Below are 25123 nucleotides of genomic sequence, written 5' to 3' on the forward strand. Positions count from 1 at the left end.
ATCATCATAATTTAAGTCAAAAATATAAGATTAAGTCATAAAAAGGACTTAAATTACATTATATTACTTACGAAAATGACTTGACTTGAAAGAATCGTTTAAGTCAAAGATTAAGATAAATAACTTAAAACTTTATGTTGATATTGACTTAAGATTTTTAAGTCTTTTTCAAACTGACTTGTTGCAGTCCTGTCTGTGATTATATTGAAAAAATATACAGTGTCCAATGTTCAAATAATCACCCTGTATATCTTAACGTTTGGGTAAAATTTTAATTTATTTTAAAGTATGATGGTTATTTTAACTTCGCATTAGGCGATACCGGGCAAATTCCAATTTAGGTAGCTTTTAAAATGGAATTTAAAATTTATTCTCTATTTTTAGAAAACGTTTAATGTTAAAATTTCAACAACCTTATATTTTAGTCATATTATGCTTCTCCAATAAAAATTATCTTTATTTCCGAAAATCAATTAATATACAGGGTGGGTCTTAAATAAGTGGAAATATTCTCAGGGCTTGTATAGATTTCGATAAAAGAAACACATTTTCTCTTTACCGTTTTACAAATAGGTCCAAATTAACGGAGTTTCTTAAAAATCATTAAAAAATGATTTTTTGCTTAAATTTCGAGAACCACTGGATCTTTTCTGTTTTTTTTTTCTTGTAAATTTAATCTACTACCTATGTTGCCATATTATCAAGAAATTATGTTTTCTACCTAAAAACTAAAAAAGAAATCCAAATTTTTTTCAAAAAACATTACTTTATTTTTATTATAATTTTTTTTTTCGCGAAAAAAAATTCATAGACGTGTTTCTGGGGTCGAAATATACTACCTCTAAAAATATTTGCACTTAAGAATCACCCCGTATAGAAAGTTCCATTACAAAAAGCGCACCTTCGATGTGTAACTTTTTTTGAAAACATTATATAAAAATCTATGCTAAAAATGCACCTTTTTTTTCATTAAGATTCAAATTGTTCAGTCAAAAGATTGAGCGCCACCCTGTATAGGGTTTAATATAATAATGTCTGGTACACGCTGTATATTTGATGGTTCTTTCCAATTGGTTTTCCCACATCAAATGAAATCTTCTCCACTGGAAAGCAGGAAGAAAAAGAGTTAAAACACGATAAGAAGATAATAAAAAGAAGGTGCTGAAACGCTGACTTGTAGTTTTCATAATTTTAATTTCACGCTTGGTATATTGAACCTCACCACTGTCGTTCTGTGTTTTTTTTATTACTGACAAGTTCAAGAGCTTTTGTCTCTCAAATTAATCGTCACGAAAAAAACGCAATTTTTATTTGTATCTGTTTATTTTTTTTGCTATGGTTTGAAGCTTTTTTAGATAGCATATACCGTATGATCGAAAAACGGTGTCCAGTTGACTTGGAAATGAATATAATCCGATGACATTTCCAAGCCAACCGGACGCCGTTTTTTTTTCGGTCATACGCTGAGTACATAGCCCTGCAACAGTGCGTCGGGCATCTGTAGCTCCTATATTAAAAAACTGATAAATTTTATTTAAGTGCAAACAAAAAGTTTCAAAAAAATATTTTAACTTCTACAGGGAGGCACAAAAAAGTATGAGAATTGGGATATTTTTTTTTAAATGGAAGACCCTGTATATTATTGCATTTTTGCTTCCTTTCTGACCACTTTACATAATCCTAAAGTATTATTCAATTTGTTTTGATAATTCGAGAGATATGAATAAATAAATAAAAGATACATTTTTCAGCATTTTTAAAACATGTATTAAAATTAAAATTACAAGAAATACCTTAGAATCCTCGGCAGAATCAAAACTATACTATGTATTTACTATAGAAGATCTGTACTTACTTAGCTATAAATATCGTTATATCAAATCATACAGAGTGGACAAAATTCCATGCCAAACTTTATAAAATATAAAATAATTGTACTTGTTTTTTTTAAACGGAACAGTCAGTATATAATTTTTATTGTTAGATGCAGAATTAAAGAACGAATAATTGTTAAATTTAATGTATTTCAAAATTTTGACGGTTTTGCAATTATTCGCGGTATTATATTACTATATTACATATGGCTCTTTCAATAGTAAATTTTTATCAAATCCACCTAATGAACTTTATCTGGAATTTTACCATTGAAAGAGACATAATGTAATAATACCGCAAATATCTGTGAAACCGTTAAAAATTTTAAAATACTATATTTATAATAAATGCTCATTTCTAATCTCTCTAAAAACATGAAGAAAAGATGTTTTATAATTTGGAAAGTTTGGCATGGAATTTTAAACACCCTGTATTATTTAAAATTGCCATATTTGTATAATATAATAAATACAAACCAACTATAGTAAGTATCTGGCATAGTTTTGATTTCAAGACACAACTTATAGTTATAAAAAATGTTTTAAAAAAGGCTGAAATATATGTTTATCTAAGTTATAAAGTTTGTTCATTCTCACAAAGTGGTGGCCCATGGTGAAAAAAAACTTAATGTTAAAATTAAAAAAAATGGTTTGGTCTTTTGTTTTGGACTTTTGTTTTTTTTGCAAAAACATACAAGGTGTTCTGTTTAAAGAACAAAAGAAAAAAAGAAAAAAATCCGAATCCATTTACACTTTTTTGAACCACCCTGTAGAAATTAAAATCTTTTTCTTAGTATACAGGGTTGTTCACCACATACGACAAGGAGTATTGTAGCTAAACGATTAGATTTTTACAAATTGTAAGTTTTGGGTTCGTTGAAGGACTATTAGAGCTACAATTTAAAAATATTTTTACAATATACAGAGTGTCCCAAGTAAATAAAAAATATCAAAGTTGTATTTTTTTAAATGGAACACCATGTATATTATTACATTTTTAGTTTCTACTATTAAAATAAAGGTAAATTTGTTAATTTTTTTTTAAAACTTACCGTTTTTGAAATATTTTCAATTTTGTGAAATTGCAGTAAAAATTTTATAGCTTCATTTCTCCAAGGGTATCAAAGTTTTTAATACTACATATTTACTGAAGTTTATTTATTGATTGTGTTGCAATAATAAAAATAATACTACCTCATACAGAGTGTCTAAAAATTATTTTAAATAATTTCTAGCTTTAAACGCTAATAACTTCTTTAATTTAAATGGAACGCCCAAAATATTTTAGGACAATCAGATGCACAATTTAATTGTCTATCAAATTGTATTATACCATTTTTGACCTATCCCTTCAAGTTTTCGTAGAAAATACATTTTCTTATAATTTAGACCTCATTTATTAATATACCCATGGAATATTGACATTTTGGGTTGTTTTAAAAGCACCAAATGTACAAAATGTACAGGCTAGTAATATAACAACTAGCCCATTTGTATGCAAAAAGAAAACTATTTAAATCTGTATAAAAGAGTATACCATTAATTAAATATAATACCATTATTTCCGCCCAAATACTAATTAATTACATACTTAATTGTGTTCGTTAATAAATTATTCTAAATAAATGTGGATTTGAATCAGAAATCAATATAATAATAAGTTATGAAAATGAACGTCTTTGTTGTTATAAATATGTAAGCAATTATTAAAAAATGAAATATCATTTCTAAGGTGTTATTTTTTACCACGCTGTCTAATACACATACAAAACTCAGTTTTTTAGTATTTGGGGCAATTATTATTAATCAACGCAAACAGTCAGTTAATGTAGTTTGAATACTGGAATCATATTAATTGGTCCTCGTTAACAAATATTTAAACAGTTTTTTTTTTATTTTTTAATGAAATAAACGAATTATATCGACAATATTAGTATCTGTACTCTTTAAAAATGTCGTACATCTTTAAAAATGATCTAAAATGTCAGTATTCCATGGGTATATTGATAAATAAATTCTAAATTACAAGAAAATGCGTTTTCTACGAAAACTTGAAGAGATAGGTAAAAAATGGTATAATACAATTTGATAGACAATTAAATTGTGCATCTGATTCTCATAAAATAAACAGGGTATTCCATTTAGATTAAACAAGTTATTGCCGTTTAAAGCTAATAATTATTTAAAGTAATTTTTTAGACACTCTGTATAAGGTAGTATTATTTTTATTATTGCAACACAATAACTGATCAATAAATAAACTTCAGTAAATATTTAGTATTAAAAACTTTGATACCCTTGGAGAAATGAAGCCTTAAAATTTTTACTGCAATTTCACAAAATTGAAAATATATCAAAAACGGTAAGGTGTGATCAAATTTACTTTTATTTTAATCGTAGAAACTAAAAATGTAATAATATAGAGGGTGTTCCATTAAAAAAAATACAACTTTGATATTTTTTATTTATTTGGGACACTCTGTATCTTGTAAAAATATTTTTAAATTGTAGCTCTAATGGTCCTTCATGGAACTTAAAACTTATAATTTGTAAAAATCTCATCGTTTAACTACAATACTCCGTGTCGTATGTGGTGAACAACCCTGTATATTTTGGGTATGGCCCGACCCACTGTTGCAGCACCCTGTATTATAAGTACTATCAAGATTAATAAATATATTTATATATAATATGAAACTTTTAACAAGCTGTGGTCTCCGAGATTGAAAAATGACATAATCAAGTCCCTGGTCGTGACTTCATCTAATAAAGGCCCCGCTCTCAGCTTTATAACGGGTTTCAAGCTTCTTTTGTGTTTACTGCTTTGACTCGAGTAGTAATACTCCGTAAGTTTGTAGAGAAATCGCTATTTTCAAGGTTATTTTCTACGAAAAACTACAACTATGTGCCATAGAAATACAACAGGACGTTCAAGTCAATGTTTACTTTGTTAATATCGCGTGACAAACGACTTTTTTAGCTCTTCAAGACTATAACATTAAGTATGTCCTTATAATAATGTTCAAAAGAAAACAGCTTGAAATTGAAACTGATAGAGTTGTCGAACACCCTGTACATTAGGGTGATTCAAAAAAATAAAAAATAAATTTGTTCTTGCAAACGGGCTCAAAAGTTTCAATTTGACGTAAAAAGATACCACTTAAAATTTGAGCCCCTAATATTAATATTAAGACTGACCTCATCACGTTTTTCTATTTTCCATAAGAATACAATGGAAAAATTTTGTTCTGCACCTTATGAATTTTATTGCTAGCCTGTCATGTGTCATAAAAAAAGATACCGCTTTTACTTTTTATTTTTGTAGAGAATTGAACGTTCTATCAAAAAGGTCTCTTATGATTTTTCGAGAAACCTAAAAGTTTGAGTTATTTGAGGCCAAAGTTCAATTCATCGCAAATTTTAAGGTTTTTGATGCATTACAGTAAAGATGGTTTCATTGGAACAAATTACCCAAAAAATTCATGTTTATCTTAAATTTAGTTTCTCAGACAATAATTTTGTTAATAATTTTTTGCAATAATGAGCGAAGTGAAACTCTTTGAGATCATTTTTAGCACCAATTGGCTTGGAAATCATAGTTTATCTCGTTTTTGATTAATCTAAAGGCAAAAAATTTTCTTCAGTCATTTGAAATACCGTATGATCGAAAAAAAATGGCGTCCAGTTGGCTTGGAAATGACGATCGATGATATTTCTCACATAATTTTACATATAAAATGACAGCGATCTTCATTTCATAGCCATCGCTGACGCCGTTTTTATTCGATCATACGGTACTTATATTAGAAAAATATTGTTGTAGAAGCTGGTCGAGAATCAATTTTCTCAATCATTTTTCTTTTTATATCTACGGAAACATTGGAATGAAATAAAGAGATAACAGGTAATTCCCCATTTAAGTACCACAAGTCCACAAGTGACTCATATAGTTACATACATACATACAGCCGTTACTCGCTGACGAGTATTCGACACACATAAAGAAAATGGTCACGCAAGGCGTTTTCTTTCATGAGCTTTTCTGTGACTGAAAAGCCCGATACGTGATGTTATCTGCCTACCGCACTCCGGACATTCAAAAATCTCATTGCTTTGTTGCCTCTTTACTTTTTGGTTGCCGCTGTTAACTGAGTTTACAACCCTTCTCCATTGAGTTCTATTGTGAGCTGCTTTTTCCCACTCATTCTGCATGTTAATTCCCTTTAAATTTTCGTGGAAAATGTCCTTGTATCTTTTCAGTTGTCCACCCGGCCTCCTCTTACCGTCCACAAGCTCACCGTAAAGCAGAGATTTTGGTATGCGGTTTTCTTGCATTCTGCATACGTGACCAGCCCATCTTAAGCGGGATTTTGTGACCATGACTTCAATACTCTCGCAGTTAGATTTTTCAAGGACCGATACGTTTGAGACATGATGGAACCACCGGACTCTTAAGAGTTGTCTAAGGTGTCTCTGTTGCAACTTGTTCAATGCGTTCATGTGTCGGCGGTAAGGCACCCAGGTTTCGCTCCCATATATCATGGTGGGGATTATAATTGCTCGGTATACTGCAAGTTTTGTTTTTGTACTCAAGTCATGATTGTAGAAAACCCTGTCTTTTAATTTCCAGAATGCTCTTGAGGCGCTACTAATCCTGTGCTGAATTTCAGAGTCAATATTGGCCTTTTCCGAAATCAAACTGCCAAGGTAATTGAATTCCGCCACATTCGAATAGTTCTTCTCCGATTTTTATAGCATTGTTGTGATCTTCCGGGGGAGTGCACATGATTTTAGTTTTGCCGATGTTCAGCTTAAGGCCCAAAGCCTCGTATGCCCAGGTATATGTGTTCAACATTTCTTGTAATTGTTGTACCGTGTTTGCAACTAGAGCGCAGTCGTCAGCGTATTGAAGTTCTGTGATAAATTATGTACGTGTTTTTGCCCTGAGTCTTTTTATGTTGAACAGACCGCCGTCATAATGTTACAATGCCTTTTAAAACAGACTATTGGATGAACAGAAAAACAATTTAACGTGATTCTTGTTTTAAAAAAATTATAATAAATTTTCAAACTATTCGATTTATCTTTGGACGACTATCGAAAATTATTAACAGTTATTGTCTAAATTTAAGATAACCATGGATTTTTGGGTGATTTGTTCCAATAAAACCATCAAATTTGCTGTAATGCATCATCAAAAACCTTAAAGTTTGCGATGAATTGAACTTTAGCCTCAAATAACTCTTAATATATATATTTTATTATATATAATAATAACGTTCAATTCTCTTTCAAAATAACACGACAGGCTAGCAATAAAATTCATAAGGGGTAAAACAAAATTTTTCCATGGTATTCTTATGGAAAATAGAAAAACGTGATGTGGGCAGTCTTAATATTAATATTAAGGGCTCAAATTTTAAGTGGTATCTTTTTACGTCAAATTGAAACTTTTGAGCTTGTTTACAAGAACAAAAAAAAATTTTAATTTTTTTGAATCACCCTACTGTACATCCATAGTTTTGATGTTTTGAAATGCCACACATACAGAGCGATAACATCAAAGTAGCAATTGAGAATACTCTTACACAAAAAAGTACTATCTAATTGTTATAATTAGTTATACCCTATCCTGTGGACTACCTACTAACCGTTAATTTAATAATAAAAGTATGCAGTAAACAGAATACAGTCCACGCGAGAACCAATTACATTGATATCTCTTTTGTCTTAAGAAAAAAACAGCAGCTAAAGGTCAGCTACAATGAAGTTTGAGAAAATATCCTATGCGCTATTTAATGTTTGATTCATAAAACGCATTGTAACATTGAAAGTTGTAGGTTTATATTGAAACGACCCGCGACGGCATTTTTTATTATACTAAAAGGTATTTCCGAAGTACTTTGAAGAAAAGTGACTCAAAATGGTTTCGAAGAAATGTCTTAAGCTCTTGTAGTCATTTTACTGTGTGTGGTAGAATGAGTTCTTCCCAGAATTCTTCAGAGATTTATGGATTACCTAAGAGACCATTGGTTATTGACAAGTAATTTTAGAATACACAGGGTGGCAAAAAATCTATCTCTACCTAAAATATATTACCGATTGCTGTTTTTCAAATTGTTACCTTTTTTTCTCTAAGTTATAATCTGTAAAATCACAAATTGGAATAATTATAATTATCACTAACCCAATTAAAATATTAATTAAAAAAACTTTCTTCTAATAGTAAAATATTTCTTTCATAAACAGAAACCATACAAGAAAAAGTATATCTTCATTCATATTAAAATCGTAAGGAATGTTGTTTAAAACCTTGTAGGGTCTTGGGATGCTTCTTTTGTGAGTCATTTCCCTTTCTTCATCAGATCGGAATGCATTAGAAGATCTGAGATTAAATAATATTCAGGAATTTCTATACGCACTGACCACACAATCTCGACTCAAAAAAAACAGTTACATTTTTTTAACAATATTGTTAAGTACTTTTTCCAAAGAAAAAAAGTACTCAAAATACTTTTTTCTTATAATGCTAAAATACTTTCGTATTATTAAATATATGCTAATTTTAAGTGTGTAATACTCCGATTTTTCCACAAAAACTATTGTTAAGTACTTTTTCCAAAGAAAAAAGTACTCAAAATACTTTTTCTTATAACACTAAAATACTTTCGTAGCATTCAATACGCTAGTTTTAAGTGTGTAAATGGAACTTTAAAAGGACAAAGAAACAGACTCCATCTTGCGTCGAGTTCATTGCGGCCATATACGTCTAGGGATTGCAAAATCATTCTGAATTTATCTTAGATATTCAGTCACGCTTGTCTTATAAATGTATGTATAGTACCGTACTGGCTATAGTAATTAGTCTGGTTTCTCTCAAGCGCGGTACCCGATAATTTTATGCTCGAATCACGGTATATATGCATTTGCAAAATGTTTCGATAATTCCGAAGGTGATCAACGACAAATCTAGAATAGTACCATAAAAATAGGATCATATTAACCACAATATTCCGTACCATATAATATATACAAGGTAGAACCAAGAAAAGTACTTTTTTTCTTAAGAAAAAGAAAAAATGTAGTAATTTTTTCTAGCTAAAACTGATTCTGGTATTAAAAGTACTTTTTGTCAACTAAAATGTATTTGGAGTATTTTTTTCTCCTATGGAAAAATACCCCAGTAATTAAGCGTGTGTGTAAAAGTAACTGATTAGTACCTACATATAGTTATTAGTAACTTATTTTATAATAAAAAAGTATTTTATTAATTAAAAGTGTTTTTGTCAGGTTTAAAAGTATTTGTTTTCTTTTTTACGGAAAAAAGGCTCTGGGACAGTAGATAAAAATAAAAATACTGTAGAATTTTTTTTTCTAGTAAAAAAGTACTCAATTATTTAAATGTACTTTATTTGCCATGTTGAAATGTATTGAAGTGCTTTTTTCGCTTAGAAAAAAGTATTTGAGTACTTTTGGTCTTTGGTAAAGTATTGAAATTTTTGCTTTCTAGGAAAAAAAACTTCATTAATTAATTTTTTAGAGTACATTGTTGGTTGCATTGGAGTACAATTTTAGATAGAAATAAAGTACTTAAAATAATGATGTACTTTTTTCTAGTAAAAAGTATTTTAGTGGTCAGAAGTACTTTTTGGCGCGTCTAAACGCATGTCAAGTACTTTTCCTCTTTGTAAAAAGACTACTAAATAAAAGCTTTTTTTTGTTTGGTCTAAAAGCAATGGAGATCTTTTGCACCTAGAAAAAATGTACCCTGATAAAAAAAAAAGCTGAGGTACTAAACACCCAATAAATAAAAGTACTTAGTTTACGTGGTTAAAAGAAGCAAAAAAAAAAATGGCAAAATGGTTTGAAATATTTTCGTTTTACTAAAAAACACTTCATTAATTCTTTTTTCTTCATGTATTAAATTGGAGTACCTAGAAATAGGTTCTAGAATACTTTTTTCTTTAGGAATTAAGGTGAGGTAGGTGTAGTAATTTATTTCCAAAAATACTATGGCCATTTTTTTCTACTCTAAACACCCAGGATCTAAAATTACTTATTGGTCGTATCTAAACTAATTGAAGTACTTTTTCCACTAGAAAACATGTACTTTTATTTAGCAAGATATTGATCTTTTACTTTCTAATTACTAATTATAAAATATTAGAGTATTCTTTTCATTTAAACCAAAAGTACTAACAACAAAGGGTTTTTTATGCTTTAGAAAAATATTTGATTTTCTCCCTAAAGAAGTACTTTTGTATTTAATAGTATATTGCTTTATTAGGAGTAAAAATTACAATTTTTGTAACGAGGCGAGGCACAAAAAGTCATTTTTACTCCGTATAGAACTTGCTATTTTTTAGAACGTCACAAATATTTGTTTAAGCAGTTTCGATCGTTGCAAATTATATAAAAATATTTAAAAGTAATACCTTCTAAGTAATTATATATCGAGCAACTATGGTTACGTTCGTTGAATTTTACACTTTATGTCAGTTTAATAATATATTTTCGTACTTTTGTGCTTTGGCGTAACAGTGCTTGTTGCCTACCCCTCAGACAAAGATTTTCCGAGATATTATAATTTTTATGATTTTGCGTCAGTAAATCTTTATTATTTGAAAAAAATCTAGGTGGCTGTGTGATATACCTTTTGTTAATTTAACAAAAATTAAAGATTGTAGAGTAAAATACTTAACGGTAATAAAAAGATACACGTTTAAAACATATTTTAATTATTACAGAATTAAAACTAGATATAAACCTACAATTATGCGACAAAAATTAGCTAGATGAAATCAAATGCTCAAAATGCTTCCTTTCCTGTTAACTGCATAAAATGATTGTCTTTTCAAAAGGATCTTTTAATTTTAAAGGGCTTTTACAAAGGACTTTTACCTCGAAAAGCAGCTACAATAATTTCTCTCATGTTTTCGACACTAGTTGGTCGAGTTTTGTAAACACTGTCTTTAACATATCCCCATAAAAAAACCAGACTAGATAAAATCAGGAGCAATTAAGTATTCTATTAATTGGTGAATGCACACTGCATTCCCCAACTAATAGAATCATATCAATTCTTTCTGATGTAGGATAACTAACTAGACAATTATTTAGACACTATGTTGTCTATTAGACAACTATGTTGAAGTAACGTCAGACATACCACAGCCACCTGGATTTTATCAAATAATAAAGATCGACTCAGATCAAATCATGTAAATGAAAATATTTAGGAAAATCTTTGTTTGAGGGGTAGGCAACCTTAATAGTATTTTGAAGAGACATGAATTCTCCATTGAATATCGTAATAATATACTGGGTGTTCCCTTTAAAATAAAAGAGTAACATGCTTTTATAGGTGACAAGTGTTCAATATTAATTTTGTCTCACCCTGTATAACTTTTTGGATCAAGTTTTAATTTGATTTAAAATACAATAGTTAATTTAACTACATATTAGGCTATACCGGGTAAATTTCAATTTAGGTAGCTTTTATTGTAATTTAAAAATTGTTCTTTATTTCTAGAAAATGTTAAATATGTCAAAAACCTTACATTTTAGTCATATACTTTGCTTATAAAACTCACCTTTATTTTTCTCCTAGAATCCGAAAATCAATTAATATATAGGGTGTTCCATTACAAAAAACACTTTGATATGTAACTTTTTTGGAGACACCCTGTAGAACTCTCTATATTTTTAGAAAGTGCTCTGAATTAACCTACATATGCTCACAAAATTTCATTTCAATACAAACTGTCGTTCTCCTTGGAACTTCCGTGGCGTATGAGAGGCGCCACCCTGTATACATTTTCCTTTAGAATGAAATGTGCAGGAGCTATTTTCTAACACAATTTTGTTCGAAAACAATAATTCGAAAATCTGGTTCTTTACAGAGTCAAATTACACTAGATTATACTACTATAATCTCAAGTTAAAACAGGAAGAACAATTAAACCGTTAGATTAAGGATGCGAACAATTACAAAAACATAATACCTTTGCTTATAAGGAAGAGCCCACTTAAATATGATAGAATAAGTTGAGTTGATAAATATTAAGTACTTTTTTCGATAAGAATACCAACTTATTTCCTTAAAAACAAAGATAACACTATTTGTACACCTTGGTACCATGCCCAAATATTTGTTCTAACACTTTCGAAGAATTTTCATACCTGTTCCTCAATATCTTATCGTTTTTCAACTTGTTGTTGTGAAGAAAAATCGTGTTTAATTGGTTTATCTAAAATAAATGAAGAAATATAGTACTTTGACAGACAGTACCATAGAAAAAAATCGAAAAGTAGGCCCTGTAACGGGTTATTACTATGTAACAAAATTCGTATTCTATAATTAAATTTTTTCTGATCAGTTTTAGGTCATAATCAAAGAAGAGAGAGTTCTTTTATTCGTTGAGACAGTACTTATTTATATTCCTTACTAAAAAATATACAGGGTGGCCTATTAGTGCGAGGAAGTCATGAAAAAATTTTTTATACAGATGTTGCATAGTTTACAATGGTGCATATGCTAAAAATATTCTGTTTTATACAGGGTGTCCCGAAATAAAGTTATGATAAAGTTTTAATTTTTTTTAAATTGCACCCACCATTTTTCTCTACATAGGTAATTGGATTCAGTAGAAAATTATGCATTATGCGGTGTTGTCATTTTATTTCTTATTTACTTACTTAATAATATACTTAAAAACTGGAGTGAATATAACTTTATTACTACTTAGCTATATTTTGCGCCAAAATCGCAATATTTAAAATACTATATTCCTATTTTTCTTAAATGCGACACCCTGTATATTATTTTTCGTTTAGTTGCAGAATTAAAAAATGAACATTTTTTATATTTTTAAAATGTTCCTAAATTTTTAGTGGTTTTCGACCCCAGGAACACGTCTATGAGTTTTTTTCGCAAAAGAAGATATTGAAAATCGTGCGTTTTCTTTTAAATTTCCCTGTATATTTTTCGAAAACCTTTTAGAACTGCCTGTTCACCGCAAATTTTTCCAAGGTATTATTTCTCTGATGTTGCAATAGTTACAGCTTTACTCTATGGTTACGGCACTAAAAGGGATGCAAATACAGAAAAAAAAATTAAAGTGTTCCTAAATTTTTAGTGGTTTTGCAGATACTCGCTATATTTTAATATACAGGGTGAGTCTTAAATAAGTGCAAATATTTTCAGAGGTGGTATATTTCGACCCCAGGAACACGTCTATGAGGTTTTTTTCGCAAAAAGATATTGAAAATCGTGCATTTCTTTTAAATTTCCCTGTACATTTTTCCAAAACTTTTTAGAACTGCCTATTCACCGCAAATTTTCCCACAGTATAATTTATTAATCTCTGAATTACCATAGTTCCAGCTTTACTCTATGGTTACGGCACTAAAAGAGATGCAAATACAGAAAAAAATCGGTGGCTCTCAAAATTTTTCGAAAAAAAAAATTTTTTTTTTAATTTTAAAACTTACATAACTCGGTTATTTTGGACCTATTTGAAAAATAGTAAAGAGAAAATATGTTTCTTTTATCGAGATCTACCATCCCTGAAAATATTTGCACCTATTTAAAACTTCTATATATGGAGGTTTCAATGGTAAAATACCAGACAATACTTACAGTTTTTTAACTTACAGTTGAAAGAGAGTTAGGAACACTTTAAATATAAAAAAATGTTTTTTAATTTTGCATCTAAAAGAAATAATATACAGGGTGTTGAATTTAAAAAAAAATGAGATATAACATTTTAAATATTGCGTTGTTGACGATGCCATAAAAGTTACCCTGTATAAGATAATGTACGGGTGTATCCGGTCATTCTTGGTGTTTAGGATAATATAGCTAAGTATTAATTAAAGCAAATTAACACTAGTTTTTAATCACTTTTCGAATATAATGTTTTTAACCAAAGTTTCAGTAAATATGAAATAGAATGGCGACTTCGCATAGTGCAGGAAATAAAAATAGAGAATTTTATGCTGAATCCAAATCTGTATAGAAAAATGGGAGGTGCAATTTAAAAAAATAATAAAACTTTATCATAACTTTTTTTTGGGACACCCTGTATACAACAAAATATTTTTTTAGGATATACCCCTTTATAAGCCACTTGTATGAAACTTTGTTTCTTACATACCTTCGACAACGACAACGATATTGGACTTCCTTGCCACCCCCCTGTATATTATTTGATTTTTCCAAACTGATACCTACGTCATCACAATGTTTTGTTTTAAATTGTTTTATTTTGTCTATTAAGAATTAAACGATAGCTTCTTGATTTTCTATAAAGATGCTCGAATTAAATCAAAACAACTTGAGGTCAAGCTAACTAGAAATAGTGAAATGCAAAACTGGTTTCTCTGATTACATTTTTTTTCACTTTTACAGATATAACTTAAAAATAAATTAAAATTGATGACATTTAATGGCAACTTGACATTTCTTTTCTAAATCGATAAGTTGCAAACAATAGAACTGTATTTCTTTGTTTCTAGCATCGAGTCTCGCTGTTGTTTTCTGTATTCTAATCTTTGATAGAAAATACTAAACTATTCATTAGTTTATTAGTTGGAATTTATAGTTATTTGTGTCTGGAATAAATATTTCTTAACAAATCTTCTTCATCAATATTTTCCTAAAGCTTTACCATACTAGGAGAATCTTAATTTACCAAATTAGTTGATCACATATTCATTTAAATATTGTAGAATCTCTTAAGCAAAACCTGACTAACATATGTTACAAAAATACTGTGGGTTTATATGGACTCAATCTCAAATCCAAAACATTACGTTTGATAAAATGCGAAGGCAACAGCACACCTACTTTTCTATTATGCATAAAATAAGTATCAATACCTATAGTTTCAAGTTGGAAAAACATTTTTGTAATGTCAAGGATCACTGTATAAAGTATAAATATAAAAAAATTGTTTAATTTAACTAAAAAAGGTCATTTAACTTTATTGTTTTTTTAGATACTAACTCTAAAAGGTTAGAAAAATAAAACTCACTTTAATTTTTTTCTTTTTGTCACTGTCCAAGCTTGAGGACAGTGCTACACCATTGTCCTTCACTTTCAGTTTGGCGCCTTTAGATTTCCTGGTCAAAGTACTCTCCCTGCTGTCACATCTACCCTCCCCCTCCTCCATGGAGGGTTTCCGGTACCGGAACTTGTTGATCATGACGCGAAAATCGTACCTTTGAAACCCTCAAAGAACGCGCCACTTCATCTCGATATACGTTCAAAAAAAAAGCAACAACACACGCAACAAGTACTATAATACACCTTCCACTCAGTACCGAAGATTGCTACGGACTGCGCTCCGGTACAGAGAAGAAATGGAGGGAACAAAGAGAACGGTACTACCCAACGAGAGCGAGAGAGACAGACTCTAAGGTGTACTGTAGGCGAACAGCGCTGAAGAAACATCCAAAGAAAAGGTAAAATAATCCTGAGCACGACGTCGTTGTAGTAGCGAAACGTGGTTGTCGATATCGGTTCTGGCCCTTAGGGGGTTGTTGCGAGTAGGTGGCAACGTTGCTGCTTTTGAAATTATAGTCGACAGGTAGACTGGGGGTGTAAATAGCCAGAGGCTGGTCAGTGGCGTCAGTCATTTTTTTTATATAAGGCCATTTTAAAGTTCGCGAATTTACTTGCATACAAGAAAAGATAGAGCAACTTTTCATACAACGCGTGTATATTCTGGAATTTTTGATAAGTTGCTAACTTTTCTTGCACTTGCAAAAATGATAGATCCGGACCTATAATTTTTCAACTTACGTGACAGCGTACTTTTGGTTATATTTTTCTAGATATTTTCAAAAAGTCAAGAAAATTATAAAAATGATTTATGGATAGAGAACAGGGCTCAACATAGGGTGTTTTGACATTTAACCAATGACAGATGGATGTCAGAGTTGTCGTTTGTCGGTTGCTTTGCGCTTTCACGCTTTAGATTGAGACGCAATTGAATTTTACTCGTACATCTCTCAATTATTTCCAATGTTTTAAATAATAATCAGGCGGCTTAACCGCCCCAAGAGAGTCTTTTTTGTGGTTGACTGGTCAGCGATGCTTTTTTAACGACATTGCAAATCTAGACATTAGCGGTAAAATCTTCCTCTTTGCGGACGATACTAGTTTCACTTGGAGCGGCCCAGATGTTACGGCACTATATAATATTATATCCAGTGACTTACGCACCATTACATCTTGGTGCGATTCTAATCTCCTATGCCTCAACGTATCAAAAACTAAAGTTTTGCCATATAAAAGTACTATACAACCTTTTGTACTTAATAACACCACTACTGACGTCGTGGACTCTGTGAAATTCTTAGGACTTGTTGTAGACAACTCGTTATAATGGAACTTGCACATCGAGGCTTTATCAAAGAAACTAAGCGCTGCCTGTTTTGCGCTAACATCAGTTTCTAAGGAACTTAACTCATTAACCTCTAGAATGGTCTATTATGCCCTTTTTGAGTCGCATCTTCGTTATGCCCTTCCATTCTGGGGTACTTGCTGCGCGACAAAATTTGATCGTATTTTCAAACTTCAAAAGAGAGCAGTTCAATACTTATTGGGACTGAACAGTAGAACTCAGTGCCAGAATTTCTTTAAAAATTTCAAAATACTGACTCTTTCTTTAAAAGACAATTTGTTTAAAAAAGAACTATCCTTTTCAAAAAAGGACTAGTGGCAACTCTAGAATGTAAAATGTTTGGGACGGGAGTTAATAACCGCGATCTTACAGATCTAATGTGTCTCCCCCTTTCTTAAGCCATAACAATTAGTATATATAACGAGTATATAGTATAACTCATCATGGAGTCTCAGGGCTTTGCCAAAAGCCAATATCTGAGACGGCTTGACAGAAGCTAGTTTTCCATCTCTCATATCAGTCGTACCAAAGTTTATGGTGCGAGTGGTTGTCGTCTTGGCGCACTGAGTGATTAGGTATTCTGGTGTTTTCCCATTTTCTTCACGGAATCTGCATTTGCCGTTGTTTCTTAGCTTCAATCTATTGAGGTGTTTTGTTGTCAATTGTGTTTTTGTCATTGGGGAGACAGTTTCCTGTTAAAAACCCCGTGACAATCCGAAGATTGTTCTTAGATCGTTGGAGGTATTTCCCACCCTCCTTTGACAACAGATGTTAATCCTCCGAGGAGTGGGCATCTACTTCTTACGAGGGTATACACCCTTTTACGGTTGGGGTTAGGTTTCAAGTCTCCGACTGAGGTACTCGTGAAATTTGTGGGACTGGATGATCTGATGAGACTCCGTGCGACAGGATGATCTGTACCCATTTTTTCCACGTCTTTAACTTGGTCTCTCTCCTTAGACTTGACCTCCTCCCTCGAGTGATGCCCTCTAACAGTCAATAGAAGTTTAAGACAATAGAAAACTTATCCAAGGAATATTTAGCACTTTGTGTTTTTTTAACGATAAACAAAGAAACTGCCAAAAAATAGGATCTCCTAATATTTTAGCTTATCAGTAATCTACAGGGTTTCTCACCGTAGCCGTTCGTTAGAAGTTTTTGAGGTTAGGAAAAACTTAGAAGTTTAAAATTTTGGGACTTGGGTTTTTTTAAAATTTCCTTTCATTTAAAAATATTTTCAAGGTCATACCACTTCCGGTTACACCGGAAGTCGCCATTAACTTCCTTCTTTTAAATGGAACACCGTGTATATTATTTTATTTTTGGATTTCTAAGGAAATTTTATGATGAGTTTCATTATTTCCCTATACCTATTTTCAACTGTTTCTCAGATATCTTGATTTATATGAAAATTGTTACAGATTTACCCCTATTTTTAATAGTGGGTCTTTTACTCATTTTGAATTGGTGATAAACGCTTCTGCGGTAAACTGGAGCAGAGAACTAATACTTTCGAAGTCCATATTGACAACTAATTTATCGCATATAGGGTGTCCAAAATTTGATAACTGATTAGATTATTTTCAAACTCAAAAAAGTTATTTTTTTCAAATGAGACACCCTGTATATTTTTCGATAGTTGGATGCAGAATTCAATTCTGCATCGATTTGCTATAACTTTCCCTATACCACTTTTCAACGGTTTTCTTGTTAATCCTTATTTTTTATTTTAATTCAATTTTTGGCAGAATCGAACAAAACAAAAGTGAAATCATATAAAATATAACATAACATAACAAAACAAACGTATAACAGTTACGGTGAGGCATTAATTAAAAAAGTAAACACAATAATTACAAAAATTATTGTTCGAAGTGACCGCTATTTTTGTTGGAACATTGAAAGCTCTGCGATGCACTCTCAAACAGACCTCCGGATTTTGTCTGGGCATAGATTAAGTAAACGCATGGTTAACACGGTTTAATAACTCGTCCCTAGTATGTATAGACGTATAGTACACGAGCTCTCTTATACGCCCCCAGAGGTAAAAATCTAGGGGCGTTAAATCAGGTGACCGTGGCGGCCAGTTCCAGGGCCCTTGTGGACCAATCCAGCGATCTTGAAACATTAATGTCAACTGCTGATGCATATTGTCGATTCTGCCAAAAATTGAATTAAAGTAAAAAATACGGATTAACAAGAAAACCGTTGAAAATGGGTATAGGGTAAGTTATAGCAAATCGATGCAGAATTGAATTCTGCATCCAACTATTGAAAAATATACAGGGTGTCTCATTTGAAAAAATAAACTTTTTTGAGTTTGAAAATAATCTAATCAGTTATCAAATTTTGGACACCCTGTATGCAATAAATTAGTTGCCAATATGGACTTCGAAAGTATTAGTCCTCTGCTTCCATTTACCGCAGAAGCGTTTATCACCGATTCGAAATGAGTAAAAGATCCACTGTTAAAAATAGGGGTAAATCTGTAAAAATTTTCAAATAAATCAAGATATCTGAGAAACAGTTGAAAATAGGTATAGGAAAATCTAATGAAACTCATCATAAAATTTTCTTAGAAATCCAAAAATAAAATAATATACACGGTGTTCCATTTAAAATAAGGAAGTTAATGGCGACTTCCGGTGTAACCGGAAGTGGTGTGACCTTGAAAATATTTTTAAATGAAAAGAAATTTTAAATAACCCTAAGTCTCAAAATTTCAAACTTCTAAGTTTTTCCTAACCTCAAAAACTTCTAACGAACGGCTACGGTGAGAAACCCAGAATACTAATATATAAAATCCTTAAGTGACTGACATACTGATTAATCACGATCCTGCTCAAACCACTCAACGTAAGAAGCTCAATTTTGGCATACAGGTTGATTCTAGGGTGTAGAGGTTCGATAAGAAGGGATTTTTCGAAATTCCAGTTCCAAGAGGGTACAACCTAACCCCTCAAATATTACAATATTTTTTATTTAAAAAACGGCCAAGTTTCCGAAAAAAACGCTTAAACACATATATTTTATTTTGTTTTTTTTACATATTTTAAGATTTTTTAAAAATGTATACAGGGTGTTTCGAAAAATCTGGTCATTGATTAATCACGATCCTGCTTAAAGCCCTTGAGTAAAAAGCTGATTTTTGGAAAACGGATTGACTTTAGGGTGTAGAGGTTCGATAAGAAGGGATTTTTCGAAACTCGAATTCTAAGGGGGTGAAACCACCCTCAAATATTAGAATATTTTTTATTTAAAAACCGGTGTGTTTTTCGAAAAACTCTTAACCACGTATATTTTATTTTGTTGTTTTACATATTTTAAGATTTTTTAACAATATATACAGGGTGTTTCATAAAATATGACCAATGAGTAATCACGATTCTGCTTAAACTGCTTGACGTTTAAAGCTGGCAAATTTTTGGCAAAAGGATTGACTGTGGGGTGTTGAGGTTCGATAAGGAGGGGTTTTTCGAATCTCAAATTCCAAGAGGGTGAAAACGCCCCTCAAATATATCAATATTTGTTATTTAAAATACGGTTAGTCTTTCGGGAAAACGCTTGGACACGCATAATTTATTTTGTTTTTTTATATATTTTGAAATTTTTTAAAAAATCATACAGGATGTTCCAAAAAGTTGAGTAATTGATTAACCACGATTCTGCTTAAACTTCTCGACGTTTAAAGCTTATTTTTGGCAAATGTGAGAACATTTTATCCAGTTTGTATGTTAATGGAAATTCTTGCTTTGCTTTATCATCACCATTACAAATTATTAATTCGACGCGAACGAAGTCGCGGGTACACGCTAGTTTAAGTGTAAAATTAATTCGAATTCTAGTGTGTAGTTTAGGTTTACTTATGAAGAATATACTACACATTTTCTTATATTGCTATTTTTTGACCGCAAATGGTAAAATCATAACTATATACGAGCTTCTCGCCCGTCAAGTGAGATGCACCCTGTACACTGCTACGCAATTCAGGATCTACGCGGATCGAGGGTTGTATGTATAGGTATAGACGAGTGGCGGAATTTTGGCTTTTTTTATATCGCAATTTGTAAACGGCGCTTATTTGTAAACAACCACCGTTTTTAGAGAGGTATTTTAGATAACAATCGATATTTAGAAATGTTTTGACAATCTGGAAATACTACCACCGAGCACGTCATTGTTGCAACTTAACAACTGCGTTAATACGCCTGGCGGTGACCGCCTCATACCCTTTCAGATATTTAGCAATAAAATAAAGAAACCTGTTATTTTTAAGCTGTTATTTTAAGCTGTTTTTTATAAATAACTATAACAGTTGCAACTGTTATCTAAAAATAACAGTTTTGTCCATCACTAGATACTTTATTTAGAAAAATATTCCAGTGATAACCCATATGCACGTCCCTTGTAAATATGTCGACACTTTTTTAGCTTTAAAATATGTCGCATTTATATTAACTTTTACCCGTAAAATTTAATTCGAAACGCTAAAAGTACTTCAAAGAAAATTATAATAAATTGAAAAATAATAAGATTTTAACACCCTGTAGCTAGGAAACAAAGCAGAATTGGACCTATGTTGATATGAAAAATAAATCTTATATTTACGTGAGGAATGTCCCCACGAGAGATGTCACATGTTTTTTGAAACACCCTGTATAAAATATATATATATATATATATATATATATATATATATATATATATATATCATGTATATAAAATATATATATATATATATATATATATATATATATATATATATATATATATATATATATATATATATATATATATATATATATATATTACAATTATTGTAGTATTTTTAAGAGTATTTTAAAAAGATTACAGGTACTTGCAGCGCTTTTAAAGCCATTTAAATAAGATTTAACCGAGCTTGTAAAACCGTTCCTTCTGATTGGTACCCCGGTTGCAGTCCATTGTGAGTTCGTGACAAAGTGATTAAAAATCGAACCTCTCTACCTTGTCGTATTCTCAGAATAATCTTCTTCAACGTGACTAGCGAATATCAGAGATCACGTAGTACTTTGGTAGTACGTAGAATAGTAATTGGTCTTTCTAAAAGTCTAACGACTGCTCTAATATTTTTCTGGTATTTACTAGAACACCATAACCATTTTTTTTTCATCTAGTTAGCACGACATTTATTACTATTCGATAAATTTGTAAGTAATGACCACATAAAGATAAAAAAAATGTAATTTTAAATACTGATAAATGATTAAAAGATTTTATATATTCATCTGCTCATTTAGACGCCCACACAAACTACTTTTTTTCACGTTATTTCATAAAAAACACAAATGAATAAATAAAGGCGAAATATCATTCAAACATCCGCTGTGTTATGTTCTGCTATTATAATATCCGGAATTCAATAAATTTCCCCATTTGGGTACATTCCCAACTGATGCAATACGTAGACGGCCAGTGGGAGTACGTTCAGACCTGTTTTAATTGATTTTTTGAATGAAATTTCGTTTAGATGTTCATTTTCCTTTTCTATGACGTAGGTATGTGATTATAAAGCATTTTATGGTGCCAAAAGTAGGCTAAAACCAGTGAAGTATAAACAGTTTGTGAAACCAACGTAATAGTAAAGATACCTTTTATTACCATAACTTTTCATGCAGTTTAAATATATGAAATTGATAAAATAAAGTAGATATTGCATAAATATTTTAATATTATATCATATCGTTCTTATCACGAAACCATATACTCTGCTTTATTACTCGGTAAGATGTCGACAGACGATGACAGAAAAAGCCAGATGACGCCCATACCAATCTATTTATTTCGCTGAAAACAGTTCCTAATAATTTTTAAGTTAATTATGGACGGGTTTATATATAAATCCAATATGGCGTCGTCTCTTGTTATTTTTAACCAATTTTATTAGTTTATTTCAAAAATGACAGTTCATATTTCAATATTATTGGAGCGACGGAACGATGAACGTTGCACGGACACAGATGAGTATGAACTCGACTTAAGGTTTTTGAGGCTTGTCCATAGATAAATGAAACAAGTTTAGATTGGAAAGTGCCCATAAGGATAATGTAAACACTATTTGGCGCTAATCTTGCAACGGTCGCGACCCAAAACTTTTGAAAATTTCGGAGCGGTTCGGCTTTTTTCCGGAATTATATCGCCAAATATTGTTTATTCAAATTTATTATTATTTTAGTTTAATTTTATAAATAAAAGACATTGTGTTGCATACAAGAAACTTTATTTTATATAAGGACGCATGTATGAAATACCTATAAAACATTGGAAACCGACGTTATGCCACGATCCACGATGGTTTTTGCAGTTCACAGTTCACAGCACAGCTTTTTAAGTTTTTAATGCCACTTTTTCACAATTACCACCGGTTGGAGTAAATAAAACTTGAATTAAACTCACAAGATAGCAATTATTACTTTGAAAATGGACGCTATAAACACTTTTCGGAATTTCTTTAATTAGAGCGGTTTAGATTTTGAAAGATTATTATGATTTTTGAAGATTCTGACTTTGATAAGAGAAAATTATTTCTGTTTTTGTTTGCCGTTGTTCTTAGCGATCGCTATAGCAGCGCCAGATCGCGTATAACGGTCGCGACCCAAAATAATTTCGCGACCCAAAATTTTTACGGGCTTTCCGATCTAAACTTGTTGCATTTATCTATGGGCTTGTCAAACTCTTGCCAATCTATAGGTTATAATTTAGGTCAAATTATGTCAAGTAATCTGCATTTTTAAAAGATGATATAATATATAACTATTTTTCAATAAAAAGTTACAGTAAAACTTTTAATAAACTGAAAAATAATTGTAAAAGATATAACACATATTAAACCTACTTAATACCTATCTACTAAAATGTAAGAGCCATTTTTGAAGTAATTTCGTGTGAATCCATTAGACTTATAAACGGCAGAGATTTTGAAATCGTCAAGTGACAGAAGTGCGGTACTAGAATGCTTTTCATTCGTAAATTCTAGTAACTAGTTTCTCCTGATGTTAGGTTATATTTTTATTCCAGAGTATCTATAATCAATGTCAAAAATATGATGATGTCAAGACGGTTTTATATCTTTTTTGAAACAGCTGTGTATTGATCAATCTTCTGCTTTTCCCAATTTATCTTTTAGGTAGTTCTTTCCAAATTCCTACAACATAAATCTATCTACATTTTGTTCTTCAATAAGAACTTTGCACTTTCATTACTACTAGATGCATCATTACTTCACTTAGATGGCACTAATTTTATTCTCAACTTAAAACACTTATGACTATTTCCGAACAAAATCCCAACCTAATTAGTTTGAAATTTATTTAAATAAAACATGATTAAAATAAAAAAAAACGATCAAAATGAGAGAGTTTTTATGTCTATTTCAGTAAGGGGATATACTCAAATCATTTTAATGTATACAGCATACCATAGTAATGTATACTCACCACATAGTAATGTATACTCACCACATACGACACGGAGTATTGTAGCTAAACGATTATAGTTTTACAAATTTCAAGTTTTGGGTTCGATGTAGGAAGAGGTACAATTTAAAAATAATTTTACAAGATACAGAGTATCCCAAATAAGTAAAAAATATCAAAGTTGTATTTTTTTAAATAGAACACCCTGTATATTATTACATTTTTAGTTTCTACGATTAAAATAAAGGTAAATTTGATTAAGGTTTATTATACTTAAACCTTACCGTTTTTGAAATATTTTCAATTTTGTGAAATTGCAGTAAAAATTTTAAGGCTTCATTTCTCCAAAGGTATCAAAGTTTTTAATACTAACTATTTAATGAAGTTTATTTATTGATCAGTTATTGTGTTGCAATAATAAAAATAATACTACCTTATACAGAGTGTCTAAAAATTTATTTTAAATAATTTCTAGCTTTAAACGCCAATAACTTCTTTAATTTAAATGGAATGCCTTGTATATTTTAGGAGAATCAGATGCACAATTTAATTGTCTATCAAATTGTATTATACCATTTTTTACCTATCCCTACAAGTTTTCGTAAAAAATAATTTAGACCTCATTTATCGATATACCCATGGAATATTGACATTTGAGATTGTTTTTAAAGCAACAAATGTATAAAATGTACAGGCTAGTAATATTATCGTTTTTAGCAAAACGATAATATTACTAGCCCATTTGTATGCAAAAAGAAAACTATTTAAATCTTTATAAAAGAGTATACCATTAATTAAATATAACACCATTATTTCCGCCCATATACTAATTAATTACATAGTTAATTGTGTTGTGTTAATAAATTATTCTAAATAAATGTGGATTTGAGTCAGAAATCAATATAATAATAAGTTATCACAATTAAAGTCTCTGTTGTTATAAATAAACATTTATTAAAAAATGAAATATCATTTTTAAGGTGTTACTTTTTATCACACTGTCTAATACCCATATAAAATTCAGTTTTTTAGTATTTGGAGCAATTATTATTAATCAACGCAAACAGTCAGTTCATGTAGTTTGAATACTGGAATCATATTAATTGGTCCTCTTTAACAAATATTTAAACAGTTTTTTTTTAATTTTTTTAATGAAATAAACGAATTATATCGACAATATTAGTATCTGTACTCTTTAAAAATTTGGTACATCTTTAAAAACAATCTCAAATGTCAATATTCCATGGGTAAATTGATAAATGAGGTCTAAATTATAAGAAAATGCATTTTCTACGAAAACTTGAAGAGATAGGTAAAAATGGTATAACACAATTTGATAGACAATTAAATTGTGCATCTGATTCTCCTAAAATATACAGAGCGT

The 25123-nt window shown here is 30.5% G+C and overlaps 1 protein-coding gene across 3 annotated transcripts in view; it reads right to left on the reverse strand.

Annotated features, from left to right (window-relative positions):
- The window catches only part of LOC115884005 (inactive ubiquitin carboxyl-terminal hydrolase 53), a 138545-nt gene that overhangs the window by 10429 nt on the left and 102993 nt on the right, over nt 1-25123 (reverse strand). Inside the window, exon 1 of one of the 3 annotated variants that reach the window (XM_030902438.1) lies at nt 14912-15234. The exons of the other annotated variants lie outside the window; for them this stretch is intronic. Coding sequence (XP_030758298.1) covers nt 14912-15082 — 171 coding nt within the window. The 5' untranslated portion in view covers nt 15083-15234. Of the gene's footprint in view, nt 1-14911; nt 15235-25123 lie in introns of those variants that run through there. 3 annotated transcript variants of the gene reach the window in all.

The sequence above is a fragment of the Sitophilus oryzae genome, unplaced genomic scaffold, assembly GCF_002938485.1.
Source record: "Sitophilus oryzae breed Bouriz unplaced genomic scaffold, Soryzae_2.0 scaffold_2008_pilon_pilon, whole genome shotgun sequence".
NCBI lineage: Eukaryota > Metazoa > Arthropoda > Insecta > Coleoptera > Curculionidae > Sitophilus > Sitophilus oryzae.